The following is a 13,645-nucleotide window of genomic DNA, read 5'->3' on the forward strand; positions in this document are numbered from 1 at the left end:
AATAAAATAATCAGATTTGCATTAAGAAAGGTAGCTTTTCAATGTAGAAGATGAATTGGAAGCAGGAAAACCTATTAATAGGAGGTTGCTGAAATTATCTGGTTGAGAGATGTTTATGGCCTATAAATACTACAGTAGTGAGAATGGGGAGAGGTAGATGGGCTTGAGATTTTAGAGTAGTAGAATAGGTAGGTCTTAGTGATTGATAATATTGATTATGTAAGTAACTTGAAGGGTCAGGCATGATGCCTGGATTTCTTTCTTGCCCTAGTGAATGGATGGTGATATCATGCATTAATGGGGGAGGAGGAAGAATTTTGTGAGGGATAATGGGACCAAGATAATAAGTTTAATTAAGATATTGAATGTATTATGTCTGGGAAATAATAAGGAAGATACCTCCAGTGAATTGAAGAGTAAGTGGGTGTTGGGAAGTGAGTGTGTTTAACTTTTAAGAAGTTTAGCTGTAAAGAGAAGGAAGGAACTAAGGGGGTAATTATGGGCTTGCTTTTTAAAATTGAATTGTGGGGACACCTGGGTGGCTCAGTCGGTTAGGCATCTGCCTTCGCCTCGGGTCATGATCCCGGGGTCCTGGGATCAAGCCCTGCATCGGGCTCCCTGCTCTGCTGGAGGCCTGCTTCTCCCTTTCCTCCCTGCTTGTGCTCTCTCTCGCTATCTCTGTCTCTCTCTCTCAAATAAATAAATAAAATTAAAAAAAAAATTGAATTGTGGAGGAGAAAGGAATATTTTCAGATGGAATATACAGGGACATACAAAAATGCAATGTTTTGCTTTGGTAATCAAACAAATTTAAAGCTAAGTCATTGGGGAATAATACTAGTACTGCCTTGTCAAATGTAGTAGCCATTACCCACATATGGCTATTTAAGTTTAAATTATTTAAAAATCAAATAAAATACAAAATTTGGTTTTTCAGTTTCACTAGCTGCATTTCAAGTATATTCAAGTACATATAGCTAGTGGCTACCATATTAGACCACACAGATACAGAATGTATCCATTATCACAGAAGGCTCTATTGGACATTTTGTGCTAGAGTGGAAATATTTTATTCAGTGGATATTTACTGAACACATACAAGAGCTAGATGCTCTTTTAGCATTGTCCTAGCTAAGGAGATACTGCTTTATAAGTCAAAAAGTTCTGCCTTTGCAGTTTATATTCTAATATGGGAAAAGGGTCAGTACTTATGGCAAAAGTATATTAGGTGCTTTGGAGAAAAACAAGAGAAAGGGAGAGTGCGCTTTTATATGGGGTGTTCGTGGACAGACTCCCTGAAAAAGGAACATTGAGCAAAGAGGTAAAGCAGATGAGAATGAGACCCATGCTAATATTTGGGGGAAGAGCATTCCAGGCAGAGAGAAGAGCAAGTGCAAAGGCCCTGAGGTGCCTGATGCACTTAAGAAACTGTGGAGTGCTCACTTCAGTAGCACATATACTAAAATTGGAATGATACAGCAAAAGTCATTAATATGGCGCCTGTGTGAGGATGATTTGCAAATTTACGAAGTGTTCTATATTTTTAGGGATTAAGAGGTACAGACTTGCCATTATACATAAGACACAGAAATGAAAAATACAGCATAGGAAGGAATATAGTCAGTAATACTGTAATAAGTGACAGATGGTGACTATACTTACTGTGGTGAGCACTGAGTAATGTGTAGAATTGTCAGATCACTATGTTGTACACCTGGAACTAATATAACATTGTATGTCAACTATTCTTCAATAAAAACAAATGAAACAACTGTGGGGAGGCTAAATGCAGCTAGAGTAGGATGACAGAGTGTAGCAGGAGTTGAGATCAGGAAGGGTCTTATTGGGTACTTGCTCTTCTTTCTGTCAGGAATACTCTTCTTCAAGATACTGATGTGGTTTCCTCACTTACCTTCTTCAGATCTTCAGATGTTGCTTTCTCAGGACTTCTGTCCTTGAACACCCCACATAAAAGGATTTTGGCCTTTACTCTGAGTGGAATGGGAAACCATTGAAGAATTTTGGGCAGAAGAATAATTGTTTTTGACTTAACATTTTAAAGGATCGGTCTGGCTGCTGGGTGGAGAATACGCTGTAGAGGGCAGGAGTAGATCTAGTGAGACCAATTAGAAGACTATTGTAATCAGGTGAGAGATGATAATGTCATAGGTCAGGTTGGTAGAGGTGGAGGAGATGAAGCTTTATCAGATTTTGGATATACTTTGAAGTCAGAATTTTCTGAGGGACTAGTTATGGAATATGAAAGAGAAGTATTAAGGGTGACTCCAGTTTTTTTTAGCTTGAACAACATGGAAGATGGCATTGCCAGTTACTGAGATGGAGGAAACTAGGTTTGGCCGTGGGAGAGACGGGAGAGTAGGTATTCCATTTTGCTTCAGATGTCACTTAAACAGTTGGATATCCAAAGGCTGTGGTTAAGGAGAAAGATCAAGTGTTGAGATAGCAATTTTGGAATTTTTAAGGATATAGATGGTATTTAAAATTTCATTAATTCACATATAAAATCTTTGTTATGTTTAAGGTTGTTTTAAACTAATTTTAATTTCCTTAGGTGCCAGGTACTGCAGAGAATGCCCGGTCATGTGTCCGAGCTTATTTTTCTGATCTGCATGAAACTTTGTGTCGTCAAGAAGAAATGGCTCTAAGTGTTGTTGATGCTCATGTTCGAGAAAAACTGATTTGGCTCAGGCAGCAACAAGAAGATATGACTATTTTATTGTCCCAGGTGTCAACAGCATGTCTCCATTGTGAAAAGACTTTGCAACAGGTAGGTAGGTTAAACATGGTTAGGACAAACTTTAAGAAGGAGGGTTTATAAGGTTAAGCAGATAATTACCACTAGTCTATTTTATTGATAAATATTTTCTTCTTATTATTATATGTTACTGCATGCAGTAACATTGTGCTTAGGTCTCTAACCTTGAATTGCTCCACCAATCATATCAGTGTCCTCTCCTTCATGTGCCCTCCACACCATAAAACCATGGGTTCTAGAAGCTTTTTAATGTCTTGTCATTCTTCACTCATGCCAAGCCCTTTAACTCTCCTTTGCTAAGCATGCACTATTCTCTCTGCTTGGTGGGCTTATATCTCCCTTTTCTGATAGTGGAAATCCTTCTTCAAAGTCTAGCTCAAATGTTTGCTATTCTTTAAAACTGTCTCTTCCTTGCTGTTTTTTCTTGGGTGCCCCTCTAGCATGTACTACCTATCTCTGCTCTAATTCATTGGTTCTTGACTAATGTCACAGTAATCCTATATTTTGTTGGGTTTTTTTTTAAGATTTTATTTACTTGAGAGAGAGAGAGTGTGTGAGTGAGAGCGAGCATGAGCGGGGTGGAGGGGCAGAGGGAGAGGGAGAAGCAGGCTCCCTGCTGAGCTGGGAGCCCAATGCCAGCTTGATCCCAGGACCCTGAGATCTTGACTTGAGCTGAAGGCAGATGCTTAACAGACCGAGCCACCCAGGCGCCCCATCCTATGTTTTTTGATGGTTGAGGTATCATAAGCAATTTGTTTACCCAGTTTTCAAATGATACACTTTTAAAATAAATTAGATTTAAGGTTATTTAGCCAAAAATGTCAGTCTTACTCATTTCTGTTTGGATCTGCTCTCATGAGCCGGTGATGTAAGGGTAATTATTGCCCTAGGAATTCCCAGTAAGCTGTAGTGTATCTCATCTTGATTGACAGATTACTAGTAATTGTGTTGATTGCAAATCATTGTAGAGCTAAACTTACTACTGCTGTAGAGCTTTTTCTCTTAAATACCTGATTAGACTTATATGAGTGTGGCCAGGCTATAAACACAACAGCCTTGAACTGTTGTTTAGCCCTTATCACACTGAATTGTAATATGTATATGCCATTTATTAAGTTGTCTTTGAGCTTCAGTCTTAGTCTTCCTCCTCTGCTCTGTGATTTTTGGGACTGGAACTCCACTAACCACATATGTGTTTTACCAGCTGGCTTCTTGTTAGTTTAGGCTCCACTAATAGGAGACATGAGAGGAAGGCTGGAAGGTAGGGGTGGTTTCCTTGGGGTTCCCATTTGCTTGGGGTTCCTGTGAATTTCACTGCTCACATGAGGAGACCACTTTCCTTAGAGACCTGAGTTTAGGCTCCATGGGGGCCTTCCTGTAAGTTTCTAAGTGTTAATTATTCTAGCATGTGCCTTTTATTCCCCCAGCCCTGGGAGTGATTGCTGTTTCTTACAGTTGCTTTCCCCATGATACCTCAGAGTTCTTTTTACCCTTTCAGTTACCTAGTTAGTAACTACACCCAGTTAACAGTTCTTCATATCAAATTCTTTCTGCTCACATAACTGGTATGGTTACTCTCTCCTGATTTGAACCTGAATGATATAATAGGCATTGTTTATCCTTCTAGATGTTTGACCGGATGCATCTTGTTTATCTTTGTATCTGGATAGAAAGAGCTTAATAAATACTTGTTCAGCTCATGATGGGTAATCAAGCTACACAGCAAAATCAGAAATGGATTATGTCTAGATCTCATTTGCTTGAATACTTCAAAGTATTTTTATATTTATTATGTTAAAAAGTATGCTCATAGTTACTGAAATATTTAGAGGTATTTTAGAGTTTCTGAAGCATTTCATCAGAGTGATGGCTAATTGTTAATGATATGATATCTCACTGTGTTAATGCAAATGAAATTAGGGTATTACAGTCATCATTCATATCAACTTAAGTTTTATTTATTTAAGTAATCTTTACGCCCATCATGGGGCTCGAACTCAAAACCCTGAGATCAAGAGTTACATGCTCTTCCAACTGAGCCAGTCAGGTGCCCAAACTTTTGCTTTGATTTGTGGCCATAGAACCGTAACCCCAACCAATATACTTTTTTTTTTTTTTAAAGATTTAATTAATTTATTTGAGAGAGAGAGAATGAAAGAAGGAGCAGGGGGAGAGGGAGAAGCAGACTCCCCACTGAGCAGGGAGCCTGACATGGGGCTTGATCCTGGCTGAGCTGAAGACAGACATTCAACTGATTGAGCCCCCCAGGTGTCCTCCCCCCCACCAATATTCTTAAAAGTTCCTGCCACAGAGATAATTAAGCAGAGGAATAGATAGAACATCACACATTTATTACCAATTTTGAGAAGAAAGCTTAATCATCCTTCCCCTCCAAAAAAATGATGCATCATCTAAGTCCAAGGCATGATACTAAGTGGTGAGGATTTGTCTATTAATTTAGCAAATATGTTTTGAGTGCCTATCACGTGCCAGGTACAATCTAGATACATGGACTCTCTTGGTAAACAAAACATACAAAAAGCTATAATCTTGTGGAATTAGCATTCTAGCAAGGAGAAGATAGACAATAAACCATAACCATATCTAAATAAGTAAATTATATAGCATGTGAAAAAGTGGTAAGAACTAAGGACAAAAAAAATGAGGGTCCAGCAGACTGCATTATTAAATGGTCAGGGTAAGCATCATTAAGAGAAGGTGAGATTTGAGCAAAGCCTCAAAAAGGAAGAAGGTGAAGGAATTTGTTCAAGCCGTAATGTGGGGAAGAATACTCCAGCTGAGGAAACAATTAGAGTAAAAACCCTAGGGCAGTCTGCCTGGTGTATTTGAAGAACAGCAAAAGAAGCCACTGTGGGTGAAACAGAGTAAGTAAAGGAGAGGGTAATAGAAGCTGAAATCTGGAAGTAATAGGGAATTATCTGTAAGGAAGGCTTTGTGGGTCACTGGAAGGACTTCAGGTTTTACTGATTGAAATGGAGAAGCCATTGTGAAATTTTGACAAGAATGACTTGATCTTACTTAAAAAGATGACTTTGATGTGTAAAAAACAGATTGAAGGAGGGCCAAGATGGAGGGAAAGAGTTAAAGGGAAGAAGGAGTTTGGAGGCTGTTGTAGAATTCCCCATGAGAGAGAATAGTGGCTTGGCTAGTAGGAGTGAGAAGTGTCCAGATTCTGGATAGCCAGTAGGAGTCGTTTGTATGTGGGGCATGAGAGAGTAGAAGGCAAGAATTGCAGGGGTTTGTTCTGAGCACCTGGAACAACATACAAATAATAAGCAAAGTTTATTAGTTCATAACCAACTAATGTAAATATGCAACGGTGAGCAAAAACTGTGAACACCTCTGCTCTCATGGGGCTTACATATTGTTAGATCTCTGTCTTAGGAAGAATATATTGGTATGTGTGTAGAATATCTGTGGATTAATATTTGAGAAACTAGAAAGTGCTTGACTTTGAAAAGAGTCTGGAGATCTAGAGGGCAAGGGAGGCTTTTCAGTTTGACCTTAGGTCAATTTTTTAAAAACCAATACACATATGTATTAGATTTTTTCTAAAAAAGTACAATGGACATACAGTGTGCATAAGTGTTCAGCTGGCTGAATTTTCAGACTGGGCATTCCTGTGTAACTAGCACCCAGATGAAGTAACAGAACATTACCAGCACCCCTAGAAACCCCTCAGACTCCCTTCTAATAACCACCTGCCTTCCCCTCTGAGGATAAACCACTACCCTGACTTCTAATGCATATCTAATTTTTGTCTCTTTTGGTAATTAATAAAAATGGAATCATACAGTATGAAGTCTTCTTGTCATTTCTTCTTTTACTCGACATTATGTTTGTGAAATTCATATCATCAGGTATAACAGTGGCTCGTTCTCATTGTGGTATAGTGTTGCCTTTCTGAATATACCACAATTTATCCATTCTACTACTGAAAGCCTCTTTTTTTTAAAAAAAGCTTTATTTATTCATTTATTTGAGAGAGAGAGAGAGCGAGAGAGAGAGAGCAAGTAGCAAGTTTACCGGAAAACTATATTCTCTTTTCTAGGATGATTGTAGAGTTGTTTTGGCAAAACAGGAAATTACAAGGTTACTGGAAACATTGCAAAAACAGCAACAGCAGTTTACAGAGGTTGCAGATCACATTCAGTTGGATGCCAGTATCCCTGTCACTTTTACAAAGGTAATGTATAGTACTTCATTTTTAGGTATGGCTTCTGATAAATCATAATTGTTTTACATTCCGTGATAATCAGCTTGAAGAGACAACTAAGAAATTCATAGGTTCTTTTTGAAAAAAAGTTTTATCAGTGGAAAATAGAAAGTGGTGTAATGAATCTCCATGTACCTGTCACCCACTTTAACAATTAAAGACTTTATTTCAATCTATCCTTTTCCCCATTCCCCTTTCTACCTGCAGTCTCTCAGGTTATTTTGGAACAAATCCCAGCATATCATTTCATCTATGAAATATTGTTGTGTGTATTTGTAAAAGGTAAGGACTGTTTTAAAAACATAACCTAAAAAATTTAATAATGAATCTCTAATATTAACCATTATCCAGTTAGTTATTCAAATCTCCCAGATGGCTAAGAAAATTTTTTGTTTCTGGAAACAAAATCCAACCAAATAAAGCCTGTACTTGGTTGATATATTTTGGTCTCTTTTAAAGTGAATTGCTCCTAATTTAAAAGGTTCATTTGTTTTCATTTTTTTCCCCTTTTTAGGGTCTGTTTTTTTTAGAACTTAATCTTATTTCATCATTCTGTGAAACATTTACATGGTCCAGAGTCAAATCTACAAAGCAGGGTTCATTTAGAGAAGTCCAGCTTCCATCCCTAACCCCTCCACACTTTTCCTCCTTTCTCCATAGAAAACCCATCAAGAATTTTTTCTTAGTTTTATTCATCATTTAAAAAAATATAGAGAAATACATTTATTTATATATTTGTACCCTCATCACATTTAAAGGTAGAAAACATTACACACTTCTCCACTGTGTTCTTTTCACATAAGTGTACGTCGTGGAGATTACTCCATAGCAGTATTCAGTGAAATTTTCTGTTCTTTTTTTTTTTTACAGCTTCAGGGTACTCTATTGTGCAGATATATCACATTTTTGTGTGTGTGTGTGCTAAAAACATAAAAGTTACCATCTTAACCTTTTTTTTTGGAAAGAGAAAGTGAACATTGGGGGAGGGGAGCAGCAGAGGGAGAGAGAAAATCTCAAGCAGCCTCTATCCTCAGCATGGAGGGAGCCTGATGCAGGGCTTGGTCTCATGACCCTGAGATCATGACCTGAGCTGAAATCAAAGAGATGGATGCTTAACTGACTAAGCCACCCAGGCACCCCTGATCTTAACCATTTTTAATTGTACCGTTCAGTATTGTTAAATATATTCACATTCAGTATACCTCCAGGAATTTTGCATTTTGAAAAACTGAACTTCCATACCATATAAACTCTCTCATCACCTCCTGGTAACTACCATTCTACTTTCTGTTTCTTTGAATTTGAGTATTCTAAATACCTCGTGTAAGTGGAGCCCATATAGTCAGTATTTGTCTTTTTATGCCTGGCTGATCTCAATTAGTATATCCTCAGATTTCACCCATGTTGTGGCATGTGACAGAATTTTCTTCTTTTTTAAGGCTAAATAATATTGCCTTGTTTGTATATACCACATTTTGTTTATACATTCATCCATTGATGGACATTTGGGTTACTTCCACATCTTGGCTATTATGAATAGTGTAGCTGTGAACATGGATGTACATGTATCTCTCTGAGACCTTGCTTTCATTTCTTTTGGATATATATTTCATTTCTTTTGTTATATCCAGAAGTGAGATTACTGGATATGGTAGTTCTATTTTTATTTTTTTGAGGAAATGTTATGTTGTTTTCCATAGTGGTTGTACCATATCGTAATTCCCACCAACAGTGCACAAGGGTTTCAATTTATCCACATTTTCATCAACACATGTTAATTTTTGTTTGTTTGTTTTAGATAGTAGTCATCCTGATAGGTGTGAGGTGATACCTCATTGTGGTTTTGGTTTGCATTTCTCTGAAGATTAATGAAGTTGAACCTCATTTCATATGCTTATTGGCCAGTTTGTATCTTCTTTGGAGAAATTTTGTACAAGTCCTTTGCCTGTTTTTTAATTGAGTTATTTGATTTTTTTTTTTTTTAAAGATTTTATTTATTTATTTGACAGAGAGAGACATAGCAAGAGCAGGAACACAAGCAGGGGGAGTGGGAGAGGGAGAAGCAGGCTTCCCGCAGAGCAGGGAGCCTGATGCGGGGCTCGATCCCAGGACCCTGGGATTGTGACCTGAGCCGAAGGCAGACGCTTAACCGACTGAGCCACCCAGGCGTCCCTGATTTTTTATTTCATTCAGCTGTAGGAGTTTTTTTATATATTCTGGAAGGGAATCCATTCTTAGATATATGATTTGCAAATACTTTGTCCCATTTTGTAGGTTGCTTCTTCACTTTGTTGATAGTGTCCTTTGATTCACAAAAGATTAAGATTGATATGGTCCCATTTGTCTACTTCTGCGTTTGTCAGCTGTGTTTTTGGAGTGATATAAAAAAAAAAATCACTGCCAAATCCATTGTCATGAAGATTTTACACTATGTTTTCTTCTAAGAGTTTTATAGTTTTGGGTCTCATTTTGGAACTTTTATCCATATATTTAAAATCCAGGGGCGCCTGGGTGGCTCAGTTGTTAAGCGTCTGCCTTTGGCTCAGGTCATGACCCAGGGTCCTGGGACCGAGCCCCTGTTCAGTGGGAAGCCTGCTTCTCCCTCTCCCACTCTTGTGTTCACTCTCTTGTTGTCTCTCTGTCAAATAAATAAAATCTTAAAAAAAAATCCAAATATTTGTAATTGTTACATGTTATTTGTAAATCTACCCTTTTATCAATATATAATGAACTTTTGTCTCTTATAACAGTTTCTGATTTAAAGTTTATTTTGTCTCATTCTAGGATTGCCACCCCTGCTCTTTTTTGAGTATGATTTATATGGAATCTCTTTTTCTTTTCTTTCACTTTCAGCCTTCTTGTGTCCTTAAATATGAAGTGAGTCTCCTATAGACAGCATATTGTTAGATCTTGTTTTTTTTATCCATTTAGTCAAACTTGTGTCTTTTCATTGGGGAATTAAACCCATTTATATTTCAAGTAATTATTAATAGGTAAGGACTTGTTATTACCATTCTGTTTATTGTTTTTTGTATATCTTATAGCTTTTTTGTCTTTCCTTTTGTTTTACTGCCTTCTTCTGTGTCTCAGTGATTTTTTTTTTTTTTTTAAGATTTTATTTATTTGCGAGAGAGAGAATGAGAGACAGAGAGCATGAGAGGGAGGAGGGTCAGAGGGAGAAGCAGACTCCCTGCTGAGCAGGGAGCCCGATGTGGGACTCGATCCCGGGACTCCAGGATCATGACCTGAGCCGAAGGCAGTCGCTTAACCAACTGAGCCACCCAGGCGCCCCTCAGTGATTTTTTATAGTGTCATGGTTTGATTCCCTACTCATTTCCTTTTGTGTATATTCTATGGATTTTTGTGTGTTTACCATTGCTATTACAAAGAACATCTTGTTATAACATTCTATTGGAAAGTGATAACAATTTAACTTCTTTTGCATATAAACCCTCTATTCTTTTATAGCTCCACCCCCCATACTTTATGTTATTAATGTCACAAATTACATCTTTGTACATTTATACCTGTTACCATAGGCTTATAGGTTATTTAACATTTGTTTGTAAATCTAAGGTATTAGATTTATGCAACAAAATTATAATAATACGGGTTGGTATTTGTCCATGGAATCAGAGGAATGAGTAGGAGATGAAATAATTAACAAAGGTATTATAAATAAAAGTATAAATGCTAATATATTTTAACTCCATATCAAAATAAGATTTAAATTTTTAAAAATTACAGGACAATAGAGTTCACATTGGACCAAAAATGGAAATTCGAGTTGTTACGTTAGGATTAGATGGTGCTGGAAAAACTACTATTTTGTTTAAGTTAAAACAGGATGAATTTATGCAGCCTATTCCAACAATTGGTAAGTATAAGTACTGCTTTTTACTTTAATGGATGTTTTATAGACAAACCCTAGCTTACAGCTGAGTTCTTGGGGGTCTTATTTTATGCCAGTATGGCATTGTGGTGGGCTCTTTACTGGCTCTAAGACACTGACATGTCTGAGAAAAAATGCAAGGTTCAGGGCTGTGGGATTGAAATGTGGATGGTGGGATATTAAGAAGTGTTGGTGGGACAGTTGAAGGATTAAAGGATTGGTGAAGGTTAGGGTGAGAGAGTGGTAGTGGTACAGAGCTGTTAGGTATTTGAGTTTCAGGATCTCAGGATCCTGGTGGAGGTTTAGAGGACTAATAGCTGTTAAAAGTATATATTCCCCATATAGGTTTATTACGAGTGGAGTTGGTTGGGCAGCAGTAGATATTGCTGTATGAAGATAATTTATATTTTCACAATTCTAAACAGTGGGTCACCTGTGTTTGGTGTGTTACTAATTATAAATATAAGTTCAGTATTAAAGTAATTTTTTTTTGAAAAAACAGGTTTTAATGTGGAAACTGTAGAATATAAAAATCTAAAGTTCACTATTTGGGATGTAGGTGGAAAACACAAATTAAGACCATTGTGGAAACATTATTACCTCAATACCCAAGGTAAGAGTGAAAAATGATATCTTAATTTTTCAGAATTTTAGGATGCCAGTTTTCTGTGGAATTGATTTAACCAGTGAAGCTTATTTTATTAAAAACGTTAAGGTGGAAAGACTGGGATATGTACTTTGGTTTATTTCATGAAGAAATCATAATTATAGCTTAAAACCATACTTACCTTTTATATCTAGGCAGTTAAGAGTACATACCGCTTGCTGCTCTTAACCGTTGAAGTACATTATTAGTATTCATATGAGTGTGGTCACTGGCAATATCGTGATGAAGGGTAGAATTCTTGGTGTATGTATCTGCTGCTCTCTTCAATTCAGTAAAATATTTATCTCATTATAATCTCTCAGTAGCTCCATAAGTACCTGCAGTGGTTTGCTTTGGCCAAACTGTGTTTTATCACACATTCCACCTAGCATTTATTTATTATTTATATTTAGGCCCCATTCTATGCTTTTGCCTATACCCGACATGAAATTTATGTTCATGCCACGTGTTTCGTATATCATCATACTTCCCAACTAGCAGAGAAACTAGATAATTATTTTTACATTAGGATATTGATACAGTGATTAATAGGGAAAAAAATGGGATTTTGAACATGAGGAATGGTTGAAAAGTTGGGATGTTTAGCTACCATAAGGTAGCTAGAAAGATTTCAAAAGAGACTCAATTCAGTAGATACTTGTGAAGTTTCTCTATGTATTTTGAGTCCAGTATATGTGGAAAGTGCTGTGCTAGGCACCTAGAGAGAATACTTTGGAGAGATAAAGATGGTGATTTATTTAGATTATTTTTTGGCAAAGGAAGTAGTAATCAAAGAACAAGTAGCATCGCAGGCCACAAAAGAAGCCTCAACAAATTAAAAAAGATCAATGCATCTTTTCTTTACTTTTTTTTTCTTTTAAAAGATTTATTTACTTAGAGAGTGTGAGTTGGGGAGGGGCAGAAGGAGAGGGAGAGGGAAAGAGAAAATCTCAAGCAGACTCCCTGCAGAGCCCCATGTGGGGCTCGACCCCATGACCCTGAGATCATGACCTGAGCTGAAATCAAGAGTCAGACACCTAATCAACTGAGCCATCCAGGAGCCCCTCAATGCATCATTTCTGACCACAGTGCTATGAAACTAGAGTCATCCACAGGAAAAAATATGGAAAGACCACAAATACGTGGGGGTTAAATAACATGCTACTACTAAACAATGAATGGGTCAATCTGAAAAATCAAAGAAGAAATCAAAAAGTACATGGAAACAAATGAAAATGAAAACACAGTGGTTCAAAACCTTTGGGACACAGCAAAAGCTGTTCTAAGAGGGAACTTTATAGCAATACAGGCCTACCTCAAGAAGCAAGAAAAATCTCAAACAACTTAGCCTCACACCTAAAGGAGCTAGGAAAAGAACAAACAAACACAGCCCAAAACCAGTAGAAGGAAAGAAATAAAAAGATTAGAGCAGAAATAAATGATATAGAAACTAAAAAAATATAATAGAACAATGAAATCAGGAGCTGGTTCTTTGAAAAAAAAATCAATAAAATTGATAAACCAGACTTATCCAGAAAGAGAAAGGAACCAAATAAAATCACCAATGAGAGAAAAGAAGTAACAACAAAAAACCACATAAATACAAACAGTCATAAGAGAATATTAAGAAAAACTATATGCCAACAAATTGGACAACCTAGAAGCAATGGATAAATTCCTAGAAACGTAAACTACTAAAACTGAAACAAGAAGAAATAGAAAATTTGAACAGTCCGATTACCAGCAAAGCAATTGAATCAGTAATCAAAGAACTCCCAACAAACAGGGGTGCCTGGGAGGCTCAGTCAGTTAAGTGTCTCCCTTCGGCTCAGGTCATGATCTAGGGGTCCTGGGATCTAGCCCTGCACCAGCTCCCTGCTCAACGGGTAGTCTACTTTTCCTTCTCCCTCTGCCCCTCCCCACTGCTCGTGCTCTCTCTCTCTCTCTCTCTCTCAAATAAATAAAATTTTTAAAAAAAGCCAAAAACTCCCAACAAACAAAAGTCCAGGATCAGATGGCTTCACAGGTGAACTCTACCAAACATTTAAAGAAGAGTTAATAGCTATTCTTCTCAACTATTCTAAAAAATAGAAA

General features: G+C 37.1%; 1 protein-coding gene and 1 pseudogene across 1 annotated transcript in view; both read left to right on the forward strand.

Annotated features, from left to right (window-relative positions):
* TRIM23 (tripartite motif containing 23) overlaps positions 1-13,645 on the forward strand; it is a 33,163-nt gene that overhangs the window by 12,242 nt on the left and 7,276 nt on the right. Inside the window, exons 6-9 of the mRNA XM_032404325.1 lie at positions 2,573-2,788; positions 6,849-6,983; positions 10,761-10,890; positions 11,408-11,518. Of these exons, the coding sequence (XP_032260216.1) occupies positions 2,573-2,788; positions 6,849-6,983; positions 10,761-10,890; positions 11,408-11,518 (592 nt within the window). The remainder of the gene's footprint in view (positions 1-2,572; positions 2,789-6,848; positions 6,984-10,760; positions 10,891-11,407; positions 11,519-13,645) is intronic.
* LOC116632489 lies at positions 1,436-1,545 on the forward strand (annotated as a pseudogene).

The sequence above is a fragment of the Phoca vitulina genome, unplaced genomic scaffold (assembly GCF_004348235.1).
Source record: "Phoca vitulina isolate PV1807 unplaced genomic scaffold, GSC_HSeal_1.0 scaffold6, whole genome shotgun sequence".
Lineage (NCBI taxonomy): Eukaryota > Metazoa > Chordata > Mammalia > Carnivora > Phocidae > Phoca > Phoca vitulina.